Source organism: Erpetoichthys calabaricus, chromosome 5 (assembly GCF_900747795.2).
Source record: "Erpetoichthys calabaricus chromosome 5, fErpCal1.3, whole genome shotgun sequence".
NCBI lineage: Eukaryota > Metazoa > Chordata > Cladistia > Polypteriformes > Polypteridae > Erpetoichthys > Erpetoichthys calabaricus.
Window position 1 is genome coordinate 16,507,216 of NC_041398.2, and position 16,695 is coordinate 16,523,910.

The 16,695-nt window shown below is 45.5% G+C and overlaps 1 protein-coding gene across 2 annotated transcripts in view; it reads right to left on the reverse strand.

Moving 5' to 3' along the window:
• Positions 1–1,651: 1,651 nt before the first annotated feature.
• LOC114641603 (gastrula zinc finger protein XlCGF57.1-like) overlaps positions 1,652–16,695 on the reverse strand; it is a 187,792-nt gene continuing 172,748 nt past the window's right edge. Inside the window, exons 1-3 of one of the 2 annotated variants that reach the window (XM_028790640.2) lie at positions 16,548–16,654; positions 10,748–11,282; positions 1,652–3,796 (exon numbers count right to left, since the gene is read on the reverse strand). In XM_028790640.2, the coding sequence (XP_028646473.1) occupies positions 2,484–3,796; positions 10,748–11,156 (1,722 nt within the window). In that variant the 5' untranslated portion in view covers positions 11,157–11,282; positions 16,548–16,654 and the 3' untranslated portion in view covers positions 1,652–2,483. Of the gene's footprint in view, positions 3,797–10,747; positions 11,283–16,547; positions 16,655–16,695 lie in introns of those variants that run through there. The other variant, XM_051927458.1, reaches the window with a different exon arrangement.

The window sequence follows — 16,695 nt, forward strand, 5'->3', positions numbered from 1 at the left end:
ACACATTTAGAGTAGAAAATAATAATAATAATCCATTTTATTTAATAGGCACCCTAATTGTCACCTTACAACAGGGGTCCCCAACTCCAGTCCTGGAGGGCCACAATGGCTGCAGGTTTTCATTCTAACCCTTTTCTTAATAAGTGACCGGTTTCTGCTGCTAATTAACTTCTTATCTGACTTGCTCTTGAAGACACAGACCCCTTAATTGTTTCTCTTTCCTTAATTAGCATCAAACCATAGTGAGACACAAAATGAGCCAAAAGAGGAGCAGCAAACTGTGACCATCATACAATATCTGAAAATACAAGAAAGGTGAAAGGTTTGTTTCAGGTCCATGAAACATTTGACCAGTGCTTTTAGGAAAGAGAAGATCAACAATTAGGGTTAGGGTTAGGGCTTAGGATTGAACAAGCCATGGAATTAAAGAACAGGTTTAATTAACAAGACTCGGCGCCTAATGAAGCAACTGGATGGAGTGAAATTGGTTGGAGTTTGAGGCCCTGACTTAGTTGGTCTTTTGTTGGCTCACTCACTTCACATTTAATTTCTGTTTAAGTAAGGACATGAAGCAATTCAGAGGAACAATGAAGAAATTCAGGGGGAACAAATCTTAAAAAACAAGTCAATTAAAATGAAAGGACAAGGAGTTAATTGACACCAAAAACAGGTCACTAATTAAGAAAAGGGTTAGAATGAAAACCTGCAGCCACTGGGGTCGTCCAGGACCGGAGTTTGAGAGCCCTGCCTTACAATGAATTAAACAACAGTAATAAAGACAAAGAAGAAATAGGACAATACAATCAAATAGCAATAAGGATACAGAAGTAGTAACAAACATCAAAGGTAAGTGGTGGTAAATGTAAAAGGTGACACATTTTGAATAATGGGAATGATCAGGAAATACACGCTGTAATCCAGAATCTGGCACATCTCTTATCAAATTCTAATTGCAATTCAAAAATCAAAGTGGAAGTCAAAGAGAGATTTCCTTTGAATGACCCAGAAAGTCAAATCAGGAGAGGGCATCACGGGCAGCCAGCTGCATCAGTGACGTCAGGTGCCATGACCTCCAATGCCAAGCCCCCTGGCAACCAAGAGGGTATCCTAACAACGGGACTCATAAAAACAACAACATGCACGAAAATCGAGACGGCGTCAAAATGAAATTAAGATGGTGTTGAAGATACAAAAAAACAGTTCAAACTCTCTGAAAACGCTATTTTAGAAAGTAAACCATGTTCGAAATGAACACTCTGAGGGGAAAAAAAAAAAGGTGTAACCGCATAAAAGATAAACAAAATAGGCTGAGAAAAACGTATAACAGTTACCAAAGAAACCAACAGCTGGTTACCCTGATCAGGTTGTCTGCAGCACTTCTCGTTGGTTTCCGTCACACTCTGAACTCGAGTTTATTCTATGTCTGTAGTTTTTTTTTTTATTACCACGGTGAACTTTTTCAGTTGCATTCGTTTGTTTGTTGGAAGCTGTTACCACAGCACAGTACTGTTGCCAGCTCCTCCTGTTCTCGGGTGTTTGATTATATTTTATGTCACAGCCCTGGTGCAAAGATCACTTCCTGTATGGCAGTTTGGGGTTCAGAGTCTGACACAGCCGCTTCTCCTTCATACTGCTGGCCGCATTCACAGCAACACTACATTTATTCTTAGGGGGGGGTTCATTCCTTCAAAATAGGATTTGCCTGCTTACCAATCAAACAGAAACGGAGTTCCCTGCAATCTCGATGAGTGTTTGTACCGCAGTAGATGTCAGTCCTGCAGATGTGCAGCCAGGTCTAAGGGTAGCACTTCCATTATTCCAAGTCAAGCATCCCTCTGTAACCCATATGGGATGATGGGAGTCTGGTAGGATGTCAAGATGGGTCCGAAAGTTCTTCCACAGTTTCCAACTGCCTTTCTTGGTACTATGCTATTTTTTTGACTTTCCATTCCATTGTGAAGTCTTTTGTGTTTCTCAAGATGGCGGAAGGAGACTCAATTGCCATATTCAGGACAGCTATGAGATTCCTTAATGGCTATGAAGCTCACTGTTTTCTGAGAATCATTTCGCTCATACGGGACAGCAGTGGGGTTTCTCTCCAGCATGAATTGTTTCGAGTTTATGAAGGCTTCCGCTGTGTGTGACCAGTCATTGTATTCCAGCAAACTGTGAGATTTCTGTCCAGTGTCAATCCAGAGGTGGCTCTCAAGTCACAAAGAACAGTTTTCCATATTCAGTCTTTAATTTACGATGAATTCTTATGTATTATAATTTCATAAAAGATAAGCAAAATAGGAACAGAAAACTAACAAACAATACTAATATCTGGTTACTGTGTTCACATTTTAGCACCACTTCTTGTTGGTTTGTGTTGCACACTGAACATGATTTTACTCTACATGAGTATTTCATCATTATTGCGATAAACATTTTTAGCTTTCCTTTAGCGTAAGTTGTTATTACAGCACAGTACTGTTGTTGCCTCATTCAGAACACCAATGGTCGTCTTTCACTTTTTCCATGCTTGTGGAGACAGGGGGAAAGATGTTTGCCACGTTTAGAACAGGCTTTTCTCCAGTATGAATTTGTACGTGCCTCTGGAAACTTCTACCGGAAGAGTACCTTTTTCCGCATTCAGAACAGCAATACGGCTTCTCTCCAGTGTGAATTCGCATGTGGCGCTGCAGCCTGATCCTATCGTAGAATCGTTTCCCACATTCAGAACAGGAGTGAAGTTTTTCTCCAGTGTGTTGGAGTCTGGTATGGCTATGAAGGCTATTTTTATGTGAAAACCGTTTGCCACATTCTACACAGCAAAAGGGTTTCTCCCCAGTGTGAATTCTCATGTGGCTATTAAGGCTCGAGCTGGCCGAGAAACGTTTGCCACATTCGGAACAGCTGTGAGATTTTTCACCAGTATGAGTTCTTTTATGGCTACGATGGGCACTGCCGTGTGAAAATCTCTTACCGCATTTAGTACAACAGTAAGGTTTCTCCCCATTGTGAATTCTGATATGTTCTTGAAGTTGGCATCTACTTAGGAATCGTTTCCCACATTCAGAACAGCAATAAGGTTTTTCTCCAGTGTGAATTTTGGCATGCTTGTAAAGACTGCTCTTTGTGGAAAAGGTTTTGTAACATTCAGAACAGACATATGGCTTCTCTCCGGTATGAGTTCGCATGTGAACCCGCAAATTGCTACTGTTGGAAAATCTTTTCCCACATTGAGAGCAGCAATATGGCTTCTCTCCAGTATGAATTCGTGTGTGTGTCCGAAAAGCGCTACCATAAAAGAATTGTTTGCCACATTCTGGACAGCAGTAAGCTTTCTTTCCTGTATGGATTCTTCTGTGCCTCTGAAGACTGCAAATCCGTGGGAATCTTTTACCACATTCTGGACAGCAATGTGGTGTCTCCCCAGTATGAACGGCCATGTGGCTACTAAGACCACTTCTCTGTAAGAAACACTTTCCACATTCAGAACAGCAATGAGACTTCTCACCAGTGTGAATTTTCATATGCTTCCGCAGACTACTATTGTGTGCAAATTGTTTGCCACATTCCAAACAACAATGACGTTTTTCTCCGGTGTGAACTTGTTTGCGTTTATTCACTTGCTGTTGATCGGTGTTTATGGCTTCTGTCTGTGACAGCTTAGCAGCAGGATTAGAGCTCCATTGGAGAGACACTGGGGTCAAATTCCCTGATCCTCTTATCAATTTCTTCTTTTCCTCGGTGTTCTGAAAAGTGGTCTGAGCAGATGAAGATCTGGAGAAGCTGCCATTCTCCTGTAAATCTGAAATATCAAACACTTTAGTTGGATGCTTTTAAAAAAATGACATTGTGCAAGTACAATGGTGGCACACTAGTTGCTGCTGCTGCTTCACACTAAGGCTCCAATGCTGATCTGTCCACTGCATGCATGGACTTTGCATATTCTCCTCATGTGTGTTTATTTTTCCCACTTTCCCTTTTGCATCAAAACATGTGTCTGCTGTGTTAATCGCCTTTTAGTCTGTCTGAGTGATGATGTGGGTGCCAGCGTGCCCTGCAGTGGACAGCCATCCATTTTTGGGTTGATTCAAAGATGCATATAACCCTAAGTTTAAGAAAATGGATGGGTGGATAGAATGGAATCTGACAAATGGAGCTGATGAAGTGAGGCTGTCAATATGCATTCAGTGCAACTCAAGTTTAAGCCCCTCCATGTCCAGTGATCACTATTGCCCCTCACTCTTTCACTGCTCTTACTAATCCTTTTTAATCTCATTGTTCCTCTCATTTCTGTCAAGCTCTGCATCCTAATCTTTAGCTGGACTCTGCAGTGAACATGTCATCTTCAATGACGGACTCAACTCCAGAGCTTTGTCTTGACATTCACCTCCACTGTGATGCATTGTGAATTAACAGATGAGGGCTGTGTGGACACATGGACTACAACAATGGCAATCTGGAGTGTGAATTAGGGTTTTCTCTTCTTTATTGAAATGTATTTACTTACAAATATAGGCACTTGCATTAGGGCAGTGTGGTACTTCTCACAGCTACCTCAATGTTCAAGGGTCCTGGGGTCAATTTCTGCACCCTATTGTTGTCTATGAGGACTTTGCATGTTCTCTGTTGTGAAGGACAGCCGGGTCCCATGCCCGGCAGGGACGCCCCTGCTGCATCTATTCCGGGGGAGCCACCATGGGCAGCTCAGTACCTCCCCCGGGACGCTTGGTGGCAGCCTCCCTGGTGGACGATGATTCCCCAACCTGGCGCAAGGCTCCATGGGACATGGAGTCCTCCAGAGCCTGGTTGAGGGCTTGGATGGCCGCCAGGGGGAGCTGCGTGGACTTACCAGCCCGGCTGGTCAATTCCTCAGCCCCACCCAGAAATGCAATTAGGCCCAGGTGACCAAGCACCTGAACTACATCCGGGTGGGGTATAAAAAGGCCAGCCACCACCACTCGAGAGAGCCAGAGTCGGGAGGAAGAGGACTAAGCCTGAGGAGGAGTGGTGGTGCTGAGGTGGAGAGAAGTGTGGTTAATCGTGAGTTGTTGTATTGGAAGTGCTTTTGGGACTGTGTTGGGCCTGTGGGACACGGGGAAGGCATGCCCCACGGCTGAAGAAGAAATAAAGAAGCTTTTATCTAAGTACGTGCCTCTGCCTGAGTCTGTGCTGGGTCGGGCGCTATATAGCGCCTTTTACAACTGGCGTAGCCGACAGGATCCCGGTCCGTCCATTTGGACCGGAACCTGCAAATAAATTTTGTGCAGAGACCCGGCATAGCAACCTTTAACAGCGCGAGGCACGTGCTCGACTTAGTTGCACCGAGAGCGCGCTCCCATTGCAGCTACAAGCAAGCAGGCACGGCCCAGAGAGGACAGCACAGCGCAACAAAGCGCGCACACGCGGCGGGAGCCGGCAGCTATAAGCTAGCATGCGCAGCACAGCTTGGAAGGCGCGAAGCGCGCACACGCGGCAGCGGCCGCAAGCCGGCACACGCAGCACAGAGGGAGCAACTGAGAGCTCCTAAAGACACCGCGGGATGGGGAAGAAGAAAGCCGCCAGACACTGCCAAGCCCTCCAGCAGACCGGGTTGCAGCCGGGGGTAGGTGACGGGCCCAAAGGGGAAGGGCTGCGGGAAGGGTTTTCCGCATTCACGTCAGCCTGCCTCCTAGGTGGCGAGCCACAAAGCACCCGGTCGTGGCCGGACGATATCTGTCCATGGAGGGATGGTGGAGTCCGCTCAGCGGAGACCGAGGCAGAGCCGTGTCTTCCCTTCGCCCTGCTGGATCGGCTGGGGGAGGAGAGCCCGGACGAGCTTCCCAGCGTGGTGTCGCCGCTCAAGGAGCTGGAGCTCCTGTCGGAAACAGGTGAAGGGGGGGGAGGGCGTGTATCAGTCGCCCGCCGAAGAAAGGTTGCAGGCGGGGCCGATGGAGCTTCTCCCCGAGCCTCTAGCATACCCGAAGGGGCCTGCGGAGATGCCGCAGGGCCTTGATGGCTCGCGGTTGGCGGAAGGGGACAAGGGGAGCCCTAGTCCACCGCCGACCGATACTATTAACTTTTCCTGGGCTACAGGGGAGGTGCAATCAGTTGTCCTCGCCCTGCAGTCCTTATTCAATGTTTTTAAGGTCCTGCAGGAGTCAAAGGAGGGGCTTGAGAAGAAGCTCGGCGGCCCGTGCGGAGCCCTGGTTGAATGGCTTCGGACAGGTGGGTCGTCACCCTCCAGCCTGCAGGACGCAGCGACTCAGGTAGGTGAAGCCTGGGTCGAACAGGAAGGAGGGCGGTGCGCAGCGGCGGCAGTGGTGATTAGTACTGCTTGCCAAGCCACTCCGTCCTCAACACAAGACGTTGCCGTGATGATAGACGGCGTGGCAGAAGAGCGTGCGGGGAGGCAGTTGGTGAATATCAGCTGCCAAACAACTCCGCCCCAACTGCCCGCGCCTGTCTTACGGCCGTCTAAAGGGGTGCAGACGGCACGGGGTCTCCCTTCTTCCCATAAGGGGACTCAGACTGTCAGTGCACCCCAAAGAAAGAGGAGGACCCGGACAAAGAGGTTGGGGACTCCTAACAAGGTGCAGCATGAGCCCGTTGGGTTAACGCAGCGGGAGGGCTATGCTGCAGAGGGGCGGAAGTGTCACAAGCCCTCCTCAGAGCGGGCTATGGGGCAGGCATTTCCTGCCTGCTTCCACGCCCGCAAGGGTCGAACTGGAGGGGGTCGGGCGTGCTATAACTGCGGCCGCGGTGGCCACGTCTGGAGGTGTTGTCCAGTGAGGACGTCCGAGTGGCAGGGACGTCGGGGCAGCACCCCCAGACCTGTTGCTTATATTTTCACAGGCCGCAGGAGCGAAGCCAAGAATGCCGACTCCCTATCCTGGAGAGGACCGGCTCTCGCGGGGCAGGCCGATGAGCCCCAGAAGCCTCATCTGAGGGAGGGGCCATGTGAAGGACAGCTGGGTCCCATGCCCGGCAGGGACGCCCCTGCTGCATCTATTCCGGGGGAGCCACCATGGGCAGCTCAGTACCTCCCCCGGGACGCTTGGTGGCAGCCTCCCTGGTGGACGATGATTCCCCAACCTGGCGCAAGGCTCCATGGGACATGGAGTCCTCCAGAGCCTGGTTGAGGGCTTGGATGGCCGCCAGGGGGAGCTGCGTGGACTTACCAGCCCGGCTGGTCAATTCCTCAGCCCCACACAGAAATGCAATTAGGCCCAGGTGACCAAGCACCTGGACTACATCCGGGTGGGGTATAGAAAGGCCAGCCACCACCACTCGAGAGAGCCAGAGTCGGGAGGAAGAGGACTAAGCCTGAGGAGGAGTGGTGGTGCTGAGGTGGAGAGAAGTGTGGTTAATCGTGAATTGTTGTATTGGAAGTGCTTTTGGGCCTGTGGGACACGGGGAAGGCGTGCCCCACGGCTGAAGAAGAAATAAAGAAGCTTTTATCTAAGTACGTGCCTCTGCCTGAGTCTGTGCCGGGTCGGGTGCTATATAGCGCCTTTTACACTGTATGTCTGTGTGGGTCATTCCTCAGGAAACACCCACAGATTAGGTGACCTGGGGCATCATGCATAACGGCGTGCGTAGAACTCACACTATAATATGGCATATGGACAAAAGCGGAAATGTTCGCATGAACAAAAAAATCCAGATGCATAAATCTGTGCATTCACCAACTTCCACGTTCTTCCGCTCCATAAATCCCGGTCAGCGTGAAAAGTAACGCACGTGCACGCGCCTGCTGTCCCACCCCAACTCCTCCCAGAATTACACCTTCTTTGAATACGCAAATCAATATAAATAGCCCTTAAGCTCAGCCTTCTGTGAAAAGGCAATGGCAAAAGCACGAGGGGAAAATAGAAGAATTTTAGCGAAAACCAAGTGAAGGCAAAGAAAAAACATACTATTGTTGGTTTAAACAGTAATATAATCAACAAAAGGAAGTTGATCGAGTGACATAGTGTGTCGGAGAAACTCAAAAGCTCAAGTTCACAAAGTCGCACAGTGCCAAAAAATAAAAAAGAAGTTGTCAGATATCAAAGTCGTCATGAAAAGGTGAGTCATAGTGGACCGTCTGAGTGTCATATGAAAGCTTATTAGGGTGCAGAGAAAAGAAAAAAAGGAACACAGTGGGGAAAAAAGCACGAAATGTCAACTTTAATCTCGAAATTTCCACTTTAATCACAGTTTATTTTGTCATTAAAGTACAACATCATAAACTTCATCTTAAAATCATTTAATTTACTAGTTTCTCAAATCCCATCGTAACTAAAGAAGCACGTTAAATTGCTTTGTTTTGTATTTGATCTTCTATGTGCTCTATGTGTGTGAATCACTACGTGCTCTTCCTCCGACAGGACACAGAATCCATTACATTCGTGATATTACAGATCCCTGAATAATTAAAATACTGAGATGTATACTTGATATCATTTTAGTATTCATATCATATCAATTAAAGCATGTATTAAACAAGGGAACATGGAGGTGCAGTGATTGTTCCTGCCTCACGCAAGATGCTTGCTGCACCGTGCACGACTTTCGATGAACTAATTTACTGCAGCAGTACTGTCTCTTTCAAATTTACTAATCCCCAATTCCTGTCCTTCCTTTTCATTCTCCAAGTAACCAATCGCCACACAATCAGGTCTGTAATAGATGTTAAGCCATCTGTAAGCTTAGAACGCTGATTCTTCCAAACTTTTAAGGAACATTGAAATATCTTCGTAGTATGCATTTAATTATTCTATCCATCTATCCTTCCAGTATCGCGCCAGTCCCCGCAAGAATACAGTGCAAAGCAGGAACAATAATAATAATAATAATACATTTTATTTATATAGCGCCTTTCCCATGCTCAAGGCACTTACAGAATATAATAAAGAACGACAGTGTATACAGTATATAGCATTGTACAAACCAGATAAATAAATAAAAAAGATTAAGACAGTAAATTCGGAAAAAAAAACAGACACCATAACTGATGGTCTCCCACACACACATACAGGTTACATTGGCATCTTGACAGAGAAGTAAACTGAGAGAAAGGTAATAAAGTCAAGTCGAGCTAAAAGCCTTCCTGAACAGATGAGTTTTGAGTTGTTTTTTAAAAGAATTCATGGAGTCAGCTGACCTGATTAATTTTGGTAGGTAATTCCAGAGTCTGGGCGCTATACAGCTGAAGGCCCTGTCACCCATGGAGTGTAGATTAGTGAGGGGCACAACAAGATTGCCAGAATCAGAGGACCTTAGTGGGCGGGCAGGCACATAGTGATGGAGAAGGTCACTGATGCAGTTTGGTGCGAGGTTATTTAAGGCTTTGTAAGTTATTAGTAGGATTTTATATTATTAACAATACAGATTATTTAATGAAGTTAAAGTTTTATCTGTATAATATAATAAATTGGCTAAGGTTGTGCAATATTATAACTATTGCAAGTTTACAGTGAGGTGATTGTACTTATAGGTACAAACAGTTCTACAGGGAGCACTTGATGGACTGATTGAGTGCGTTTAGAGTTCTTGGGATGAAACTGTTTCTGAACCGCGAGGTCCGTACAGGAAAGGCTCTGAAGTGTTTGCCACATGAGAGCAGTTCAAATAGTGAATGGCTGAGGCAGCGTGTGCTTGATGCTGTATACCGATAATTCTCTTTCCAATCAGCTGCTGTAGATCTGTGATTCACACTCAGTGATATAAATACTCCGAGTGGTGCAGTGAGAGTAATATGGAAAAAGATGATCCGCTGTGGCAACCCTTAATGGGAGCAGCTGAAAGAAGAAGAAGATGCAGTGAGACTAACAACACTAAAGCAGCTATGGTATTTGGAACAGTTTGGCCATTCCGTGGATCATTATATTGTTACAGGTTAATTACAATCAGATGCCTTAAACTAATGAACGATTTGCGGTTAATTTCAGCGTATTTGATAAAGCTGCGTCAGGGATGTAGATGTAAAAAAGAAAGGGAAACCACACTGGAACAAAAGCACTGCTTTGACACTGGGTGCTGCCAGTTTGCAAAACCGAGCGGAGAACTTGCATATGCCAGGGTTTTAGCTATCGTGAAAATGTGCGTGGCTTTTTGCCAAGTTTAGGTTTTATACATCACGATTTGAGCGTGGAAATGGGAGGATGCAACATTTTTGTGTGTATACAACTTTTACAGTATACACAAGGCCTCTGGTGACTCTGAATTGACCTGTATGACTGTGGGGGTGAATGGGCCCTAAGATGGACATCTCTCCCTTAACTGAAGCACAGTTTAGGAAATGCACATCTTTAACAAAATACAACATTGGCTGTTTTCATTAGACATAATGTAATACTGGCCGAGCACATGTTACAGCTTCATGGTGACGTGCTGGATACTTTACATTTGTCTGAATTTTTCAAAGTTTTCCAACACTTTATTTAATAGGTCAGCTCCGAAACTACAGACAGGACACCTTAATAGGGTCAGGCCTGTTGGGGATGGGAACTGGGGTGGTGCTGAGGCGTCGCCCGATGCCCGGCAGCACTCGGGGCCCACTGGGATCCCAAGCTGTTTTGTTGTGTGGTGGGTGTGGCAACGTACTGTACTAGTGCATGCTCCCCCAACCTGACCTAACCGGACTATAGTCAATCATCATGCACCTCTTTATTCAAATTAAATCAAAAGTGCATGACACTCATTTCTATTCACTAATAATACCACTTTGTACCACCGGATTGTAAAGGGTGATAGAAAATCACGTTCTTTTACGTTTAATCACATTACTTACTTATTCCGACATTCCCAGAGGACTTCTGCTCCTCTGCTTCACTCCTACTTCCATCACTGATTTTCTCCTCAAACTCCGGTAACTCAGGAATCGGTACCATAGAATTGTGCTGCGTAGCCATATTAGTGACCCAAGGCTGTGAAATGGAATCCGATTCTTCAAAAGTCTCTTGCTTGAAATGATCCCCAGTTTCATGCTTTTGCACTTCCAGACTGACTGAGAAACCACCTGAATCTTCAACTTTAATTTCAACAGTCATCCCCTTGGACTCCTCCTCTTTATAATCTGATATTCCTCTTTCACAGTCCTCCATCTTCATACACAAATCCTCGGGTACAACCCACTCACAGTCCTCTTGTTTAATGTGTGTCAGTCGTTCAACTACACCAACTTCTTTGGCTGATGCCATGCTTCAGGTAAATCTCTTTATTTCCGCCAAATGTCTGCTCTTCTCTTCTAAGATTCCTTTTTCACTTGGCCAGTAGACACCTCACTGCGAGGAAATGATAACTAGGATGACAGCTCCTTTTTCCCTCTGAAAAAAAAGTGATCAAGACAGTCATCAAAATGAATGAGTGCATTTCAGGGTTAGCAACCCAATTTTTTTTACCAGCACAGAAAACTACCTAAGCTGTTCCGAGAGGTTTGAAATACTGTGAACCATTCATGTTAGCCCAAGAAGCCATCCGCAGATTTGAAATCACTTCTCTCTCTCTCTCATATTATATATATATTATATATATATACATACACATACAGTGCATCCGGAAAGCATTCACAGCGCATCACTTTTTCCACATTTAGTTATGTTACAGCCTTATTCCAAAATGGATTAAATTCATTTTTTTCCTCAGAATTCTACACACAACACCCCATAATGACAACGTGAAAAAACTTTACTTAGATTTTTGCAAATTTATTAAAAATAAAAAAACTGAGAAATCCCATGTCCATAAGTATTCACAGCCTTTGCCGTGAAGCTCCAAATTGAGCTCAGGTCCATCCTGTTTCCCCTGATCATCTTTGAGATGTTTCTGCAGCTTCATTGGAGTCCACCTGTGGTAAATTCAGTTGACTGGACATGATTTGGAAAGGCACACACCTGTCTATATAAGGTCCCACAGTTGACAGTTCATGTCAGAGCACAAACCAAGCATGAAGTCAAAGGAATTGTCTGTAGACCTCCGAGACAGGATTGTCTTGAGGCACAAATCTGGGGAAGGTTACAGAAAAAATTCTGCTGCTTTGAAGGTCCCAATGAGCACAGTGGCCTCCATCATCTGTAAGTGGAAGAAGTTCGAAACCACCAGGACTCTTCCTAGAGCTGGCTGGCCATCTAAACTGAACGATCGGGGGAGAAGGGCCTTAGTCAGGGAGGTGACCAAGAACCCGATGGTCACTCTGTCAGAGCTCTAGAGGTCCTCTGTGGAGAAAAGAGAACCTTCCAGAAGGACAATCATCTCTGCAGCAATCCACCTGATGGAGCTTGAGAGGTGCTTCAAAGAGGAATGGGCGAAACTGGCCAAGGATAGGTGTGCCAAGCTTGTGGCATCATATTCAAAAAAACTTGAGGCTGGAATTGCTGCCAAAGGTGCATCGACAAAGTATTGAGCAAAGGCTGTGAATACTTATGTATATGGGATTTCTCAGTTTTTTTATTTTTAATAAATTTGCGAAAACCTCAAGTAAACTTTTTTCACGTTGTCATTATGGGGTGTTGTGTGTAGAATTCTGAGGAAAAAAATGAATTTAATCCATTTTGGAATAAGGCTGTAACATAAGAAAATGTGGAAAAAGTGATGCGCTGTGAATACTTTCCAGATGCACTGTGTGTGTATATATATATATATATATATATATATATATATATACACATACACACACATACAGTAGATATGCTACACCTTCTTGTGTTACACTTTCACTGTTATGCTCTATCAGTCAGTCAGGAGAGACGCTGGGAAAGTGCTTTGGTTCCGGAGATTTACGGCACATGGGGGTGAAGCCCCAGTGGCCTGCCAGCTACATCTGTGGCAGAACAACAATCGTTATTAGAGTGCTGGAGGGCTGTGGAGAACAGACATTTGGCTTCATTGGGCTTTCACTTTTTCAGCGCAGATGTCGACTTTTGTCAAAAGGAGGAGTTGACGATGGTAATCAACTTTAAACTGTGACAAAACCAGCCGTTATGTTTTAGTTGGAGTCTTGTTGCTAGAAGGTTAGTTTGCTTTGTTGGTTTTTGACCGAGATTTCCTGCACTCCCAAAAGTAGCAGGGCACAAACAATGGCAAAAATGACGCCGACACTTGATGAGAGATCAAGATGGATTCGTAAAGCGGAATACTCTGGGGACGATGTTTTACCTATTCTCTCTGACTTGTCGGACTCCGGTTCCGATACAAGCCACTGAAGATGAATGTGAGGTTCTGGCTTAGGCTGATTGGTCCCCAGTTATTCGTGGTGCTGAACAGGTTCAAGTAGCTGGCACACCTATGGCACTGTTCACCTAGGAGGATTGCTACTTGACAATGATAAAAGGTGGAAACCAGACTGCAATGCACTGCGACCATGACCGCTGCTGCTGCTGCACCAGGCCACACAAAAACTGGCAGCCACAGCATACAATTTCTCTGTGAAACCATTGCTTTTTAGAAAAACTATGTTTCTTGGAAAATAAATTCAGCCCTCAAGGAGTTAATGCAGTGCAGAGCACTTGCTATAGAATGATTTCAATGCTACGTTTCTGATCTATTGAATGCTAGTTAAAGTCCATCCATCCATCCATTTTCCAACCCGCTGAATCTGAACACAGGGTCAAGGAGGTCTGCTGGAGCCAATCCCAGCCAACACAAGTCATAAAAATCTAATCAATGGATTGACAGAAGGAGCGTTTTGAAGAGCTTACAGGCCAAGCCCATGTCTGCTGTATGTAAAAATGTCACGTCATTCTCTAAAGGTTCAGCCTAAATATGACACACATTCATCGTGTGGGTCCCCAAATTAGCTCTCAACCTCCACAGCACTTCTGGGGTACACCGAGAGCACTTTTTAGTCAGAACTCCACTTGCTGTATCTGATGTCATGATTTCACTTCACCCTCCATTCATTAATACTACAGCGTGGTCAGGGGAATCACAGAGCTTCTGCTAAAACAATTAATGTACTTTTAATGTCCTTTAAACCCTTAAGATTGTTAATGGAGCGACTGAAGAAGACATGAGGTTGGGGTGGTTGATCAAGGAGATATGTGAGGTTTGGAAAAGGATCCATGAAAAGCTCAGGATTGTTTGGGGTAGCGAGTGCCATTCATTGAGCCACCATAAATGACCAGAGGGAAGATGACAGTCCTAGGCATTGAGGTAGCAGAAATCTCACCTAAACATTAAAGGATGTCACCTGATGGGATAAAATACAACTGTCACCTGTTTCAAGTGGAGCCTTTAATGTACAGCCAGTATTAAACAATTGTCCCCCAAAAAGACCCTGAGAACATCAATGAAGCAAGCCATCTCTTTCTCGGAAGGTAAGCCAGAGTTTAGTACAACATTTGGCCTTTCCCTGTTTGGTGCACGGTTTGGTTTCACAGCACGCTTGTTGAACATTTTCTGCCATTAAAGTCGAGTTTATTATGTCAGTGACACAACCCCAGGAGTCATGGAGTCAGGCCTCAAGCCATTGGAGAACCACTGATCTGCAAAAGTGTCAATGTATAAGCCTTGTTTTCTGCTGGAGCTTCAAACTGGTCAAGTAACCTGCCTACAGTTGTAGGACAGGCCATGAGAAGACTGGCCACGGTGACCAACTGGGAAGAACTAAATGGAATGTCCCAGAATGCATGTTTGTGTCCTTAGCCATTATCCACTGTCTATCTGTAATTACATTGTGCAATGGAGGCTCTGATCAGGGCTCTTCAGAGATTGAGTGAGGAGTCTGAGTGTCTGTGCTTACGAGTGTTCTGATAAAAACCAAGATCCAGGACTTCAACGACCTGTCGGGCACGGCCATCAGCAGTGTGTCTGTCTGCAGAGAGTGTCAACCTCGTCGAGGGGTTTACTTACCTCGGAAGTGACATTCATGTCTCTGGTGACTCTTCCTATGAAGTCAGTAGACGGATTAGGAGAGCATAGGGGCTCATGAGGTTGCTGGAACGGGGTGTGTGGTGCTCTCAAAACCTCTGCAAAAAAACGAAGGTCCAAGTCTTTGGAATCCTGGTGCTCCCTGTTTTGCTATATGGTTGTGAGAGATGGATGCTATCCAGTGACCTGAGATGAAGACTGGACTCCTTCATGTGTGTCTCTTCAGAAAATCCTTGTGTACTGCTGGTTTGACTTTGTGTTGCTCATGGAGTCCCGAATGAGGCACATGACCTGCATTGTGAGGGAGCGAGAGTTATGACATTACAGTGGTGTGATTACGTGAGGGTGATCTGGCTCACAGGACCCTCATTATTGAGGACCTCAGAGGCTGGACCAGGCCAAGCGGACACCCACGTAACATCTGGCTGTGGCAGATAGACGGTCTTTTCCAGAGGGTGGGACTGGATCGCGTGTCTGCCTGGGCGGTTGCCAACCAGAATCCTGAGCTATTTCGTCATATGGTGTGTGCATCAACGTGCTTTACCAGTGCATGCTCCCCAACCTGACAGTTATGGATGCATTTGCATAATTACCCATTTTTAATTTTTACACTAGCAGTAATTGTCTCCCCAAGTTTCTGGTCTGATTTGTGTCTTATGGGTCAGTCTGTCAAACCGTCTGACTTTACGCGTCACTGATCAAGAAACAGAACACTGGATTGGGGGAACACAATGGTGCCATGGAATGAGTGGGTAGTAGGGGTTTGGGGGGACCACTCAGGCAGGGTCCTGACTAAATCTCTGGAAGTGGATTATAGTGGACATTTAACTCATGTGATAAACTCTTCCTGAATGTGTCCTCCTGATTTTTTTATATGATGTTTGTTTCTTTAAGATATTGAGTATTGGGTAATATACGTTTTTGATATAACTTGAAAAACGGTGTTAATGACTTGAGTTCAGGACAAAATTTTACAAACAGCACCTGCAACACTTTGTTTGAAAAAAGTATTTTATTTAGAATTTCTAAAAGGTCTTTAAAATGTTAAGTGATCATTTTGTTTTCATGTCATCTTTAAATGAACCTTTGGTGTATTCTGTCATTCTCGGGATACGAGTTTGCATGTCATTTGTTTTCTGAGATAATGTGACGTGTTCTCTAATCTTTGATAAATAAATGTGTTTAACGGATGGTCTCTGCCCTTCTCTTTTAACATGAGAAATTGAAATAAAGAAAAAATTAAATAGAGAAAATGCGTAAACATCCTGCCTTGCGCCCTGTGTTGGCTGGGATTGGCTCCAGCAGACCCCCGTGACCCTGTAGTTAGGATATAGCGGGTTGGTTAATGAATAGATGGAAATGCGTAAACAGGCACAAAAAAGGATCTGCAACACCCAGGACTTAACACGTTGGTAGTAAATCAAAAGGAGCGCTGCACTCCAGGGGACACAGACACCTTCCTAACGCCCCCGACAACAAATCGGACATTACTCCAACTGGAAGTGAGTGACCCCCGTCATTTACAATAAATCCATAAAGTAACATGGGGGCAACTCGCTGTGCAGACATCAATATGCTGTAAAGGCGGCCAAAAACCTCGCGCTCACGGGTCAAATGTGAGCGACTCAGACGGGGCAATCACCGCCTAAAATGAGCAACCGCTCGGCGTGTCGCGTCTTCCGTCATCGCCGAAGATTCCCACCCAATACGCGACCTTATCTTACCTTCCGCACTTCTGCTTGTTTTATGGTCAGACTTCTTCCACGCCACGACTGTCTGATTCGGTTAGAGGACTGTGAGCCCGGAGAAAGCGGATAAGAAATAAAAGTGCGTCATCCGCCTGCGACGATGGAGCAGTCACCCCCGCCCTCT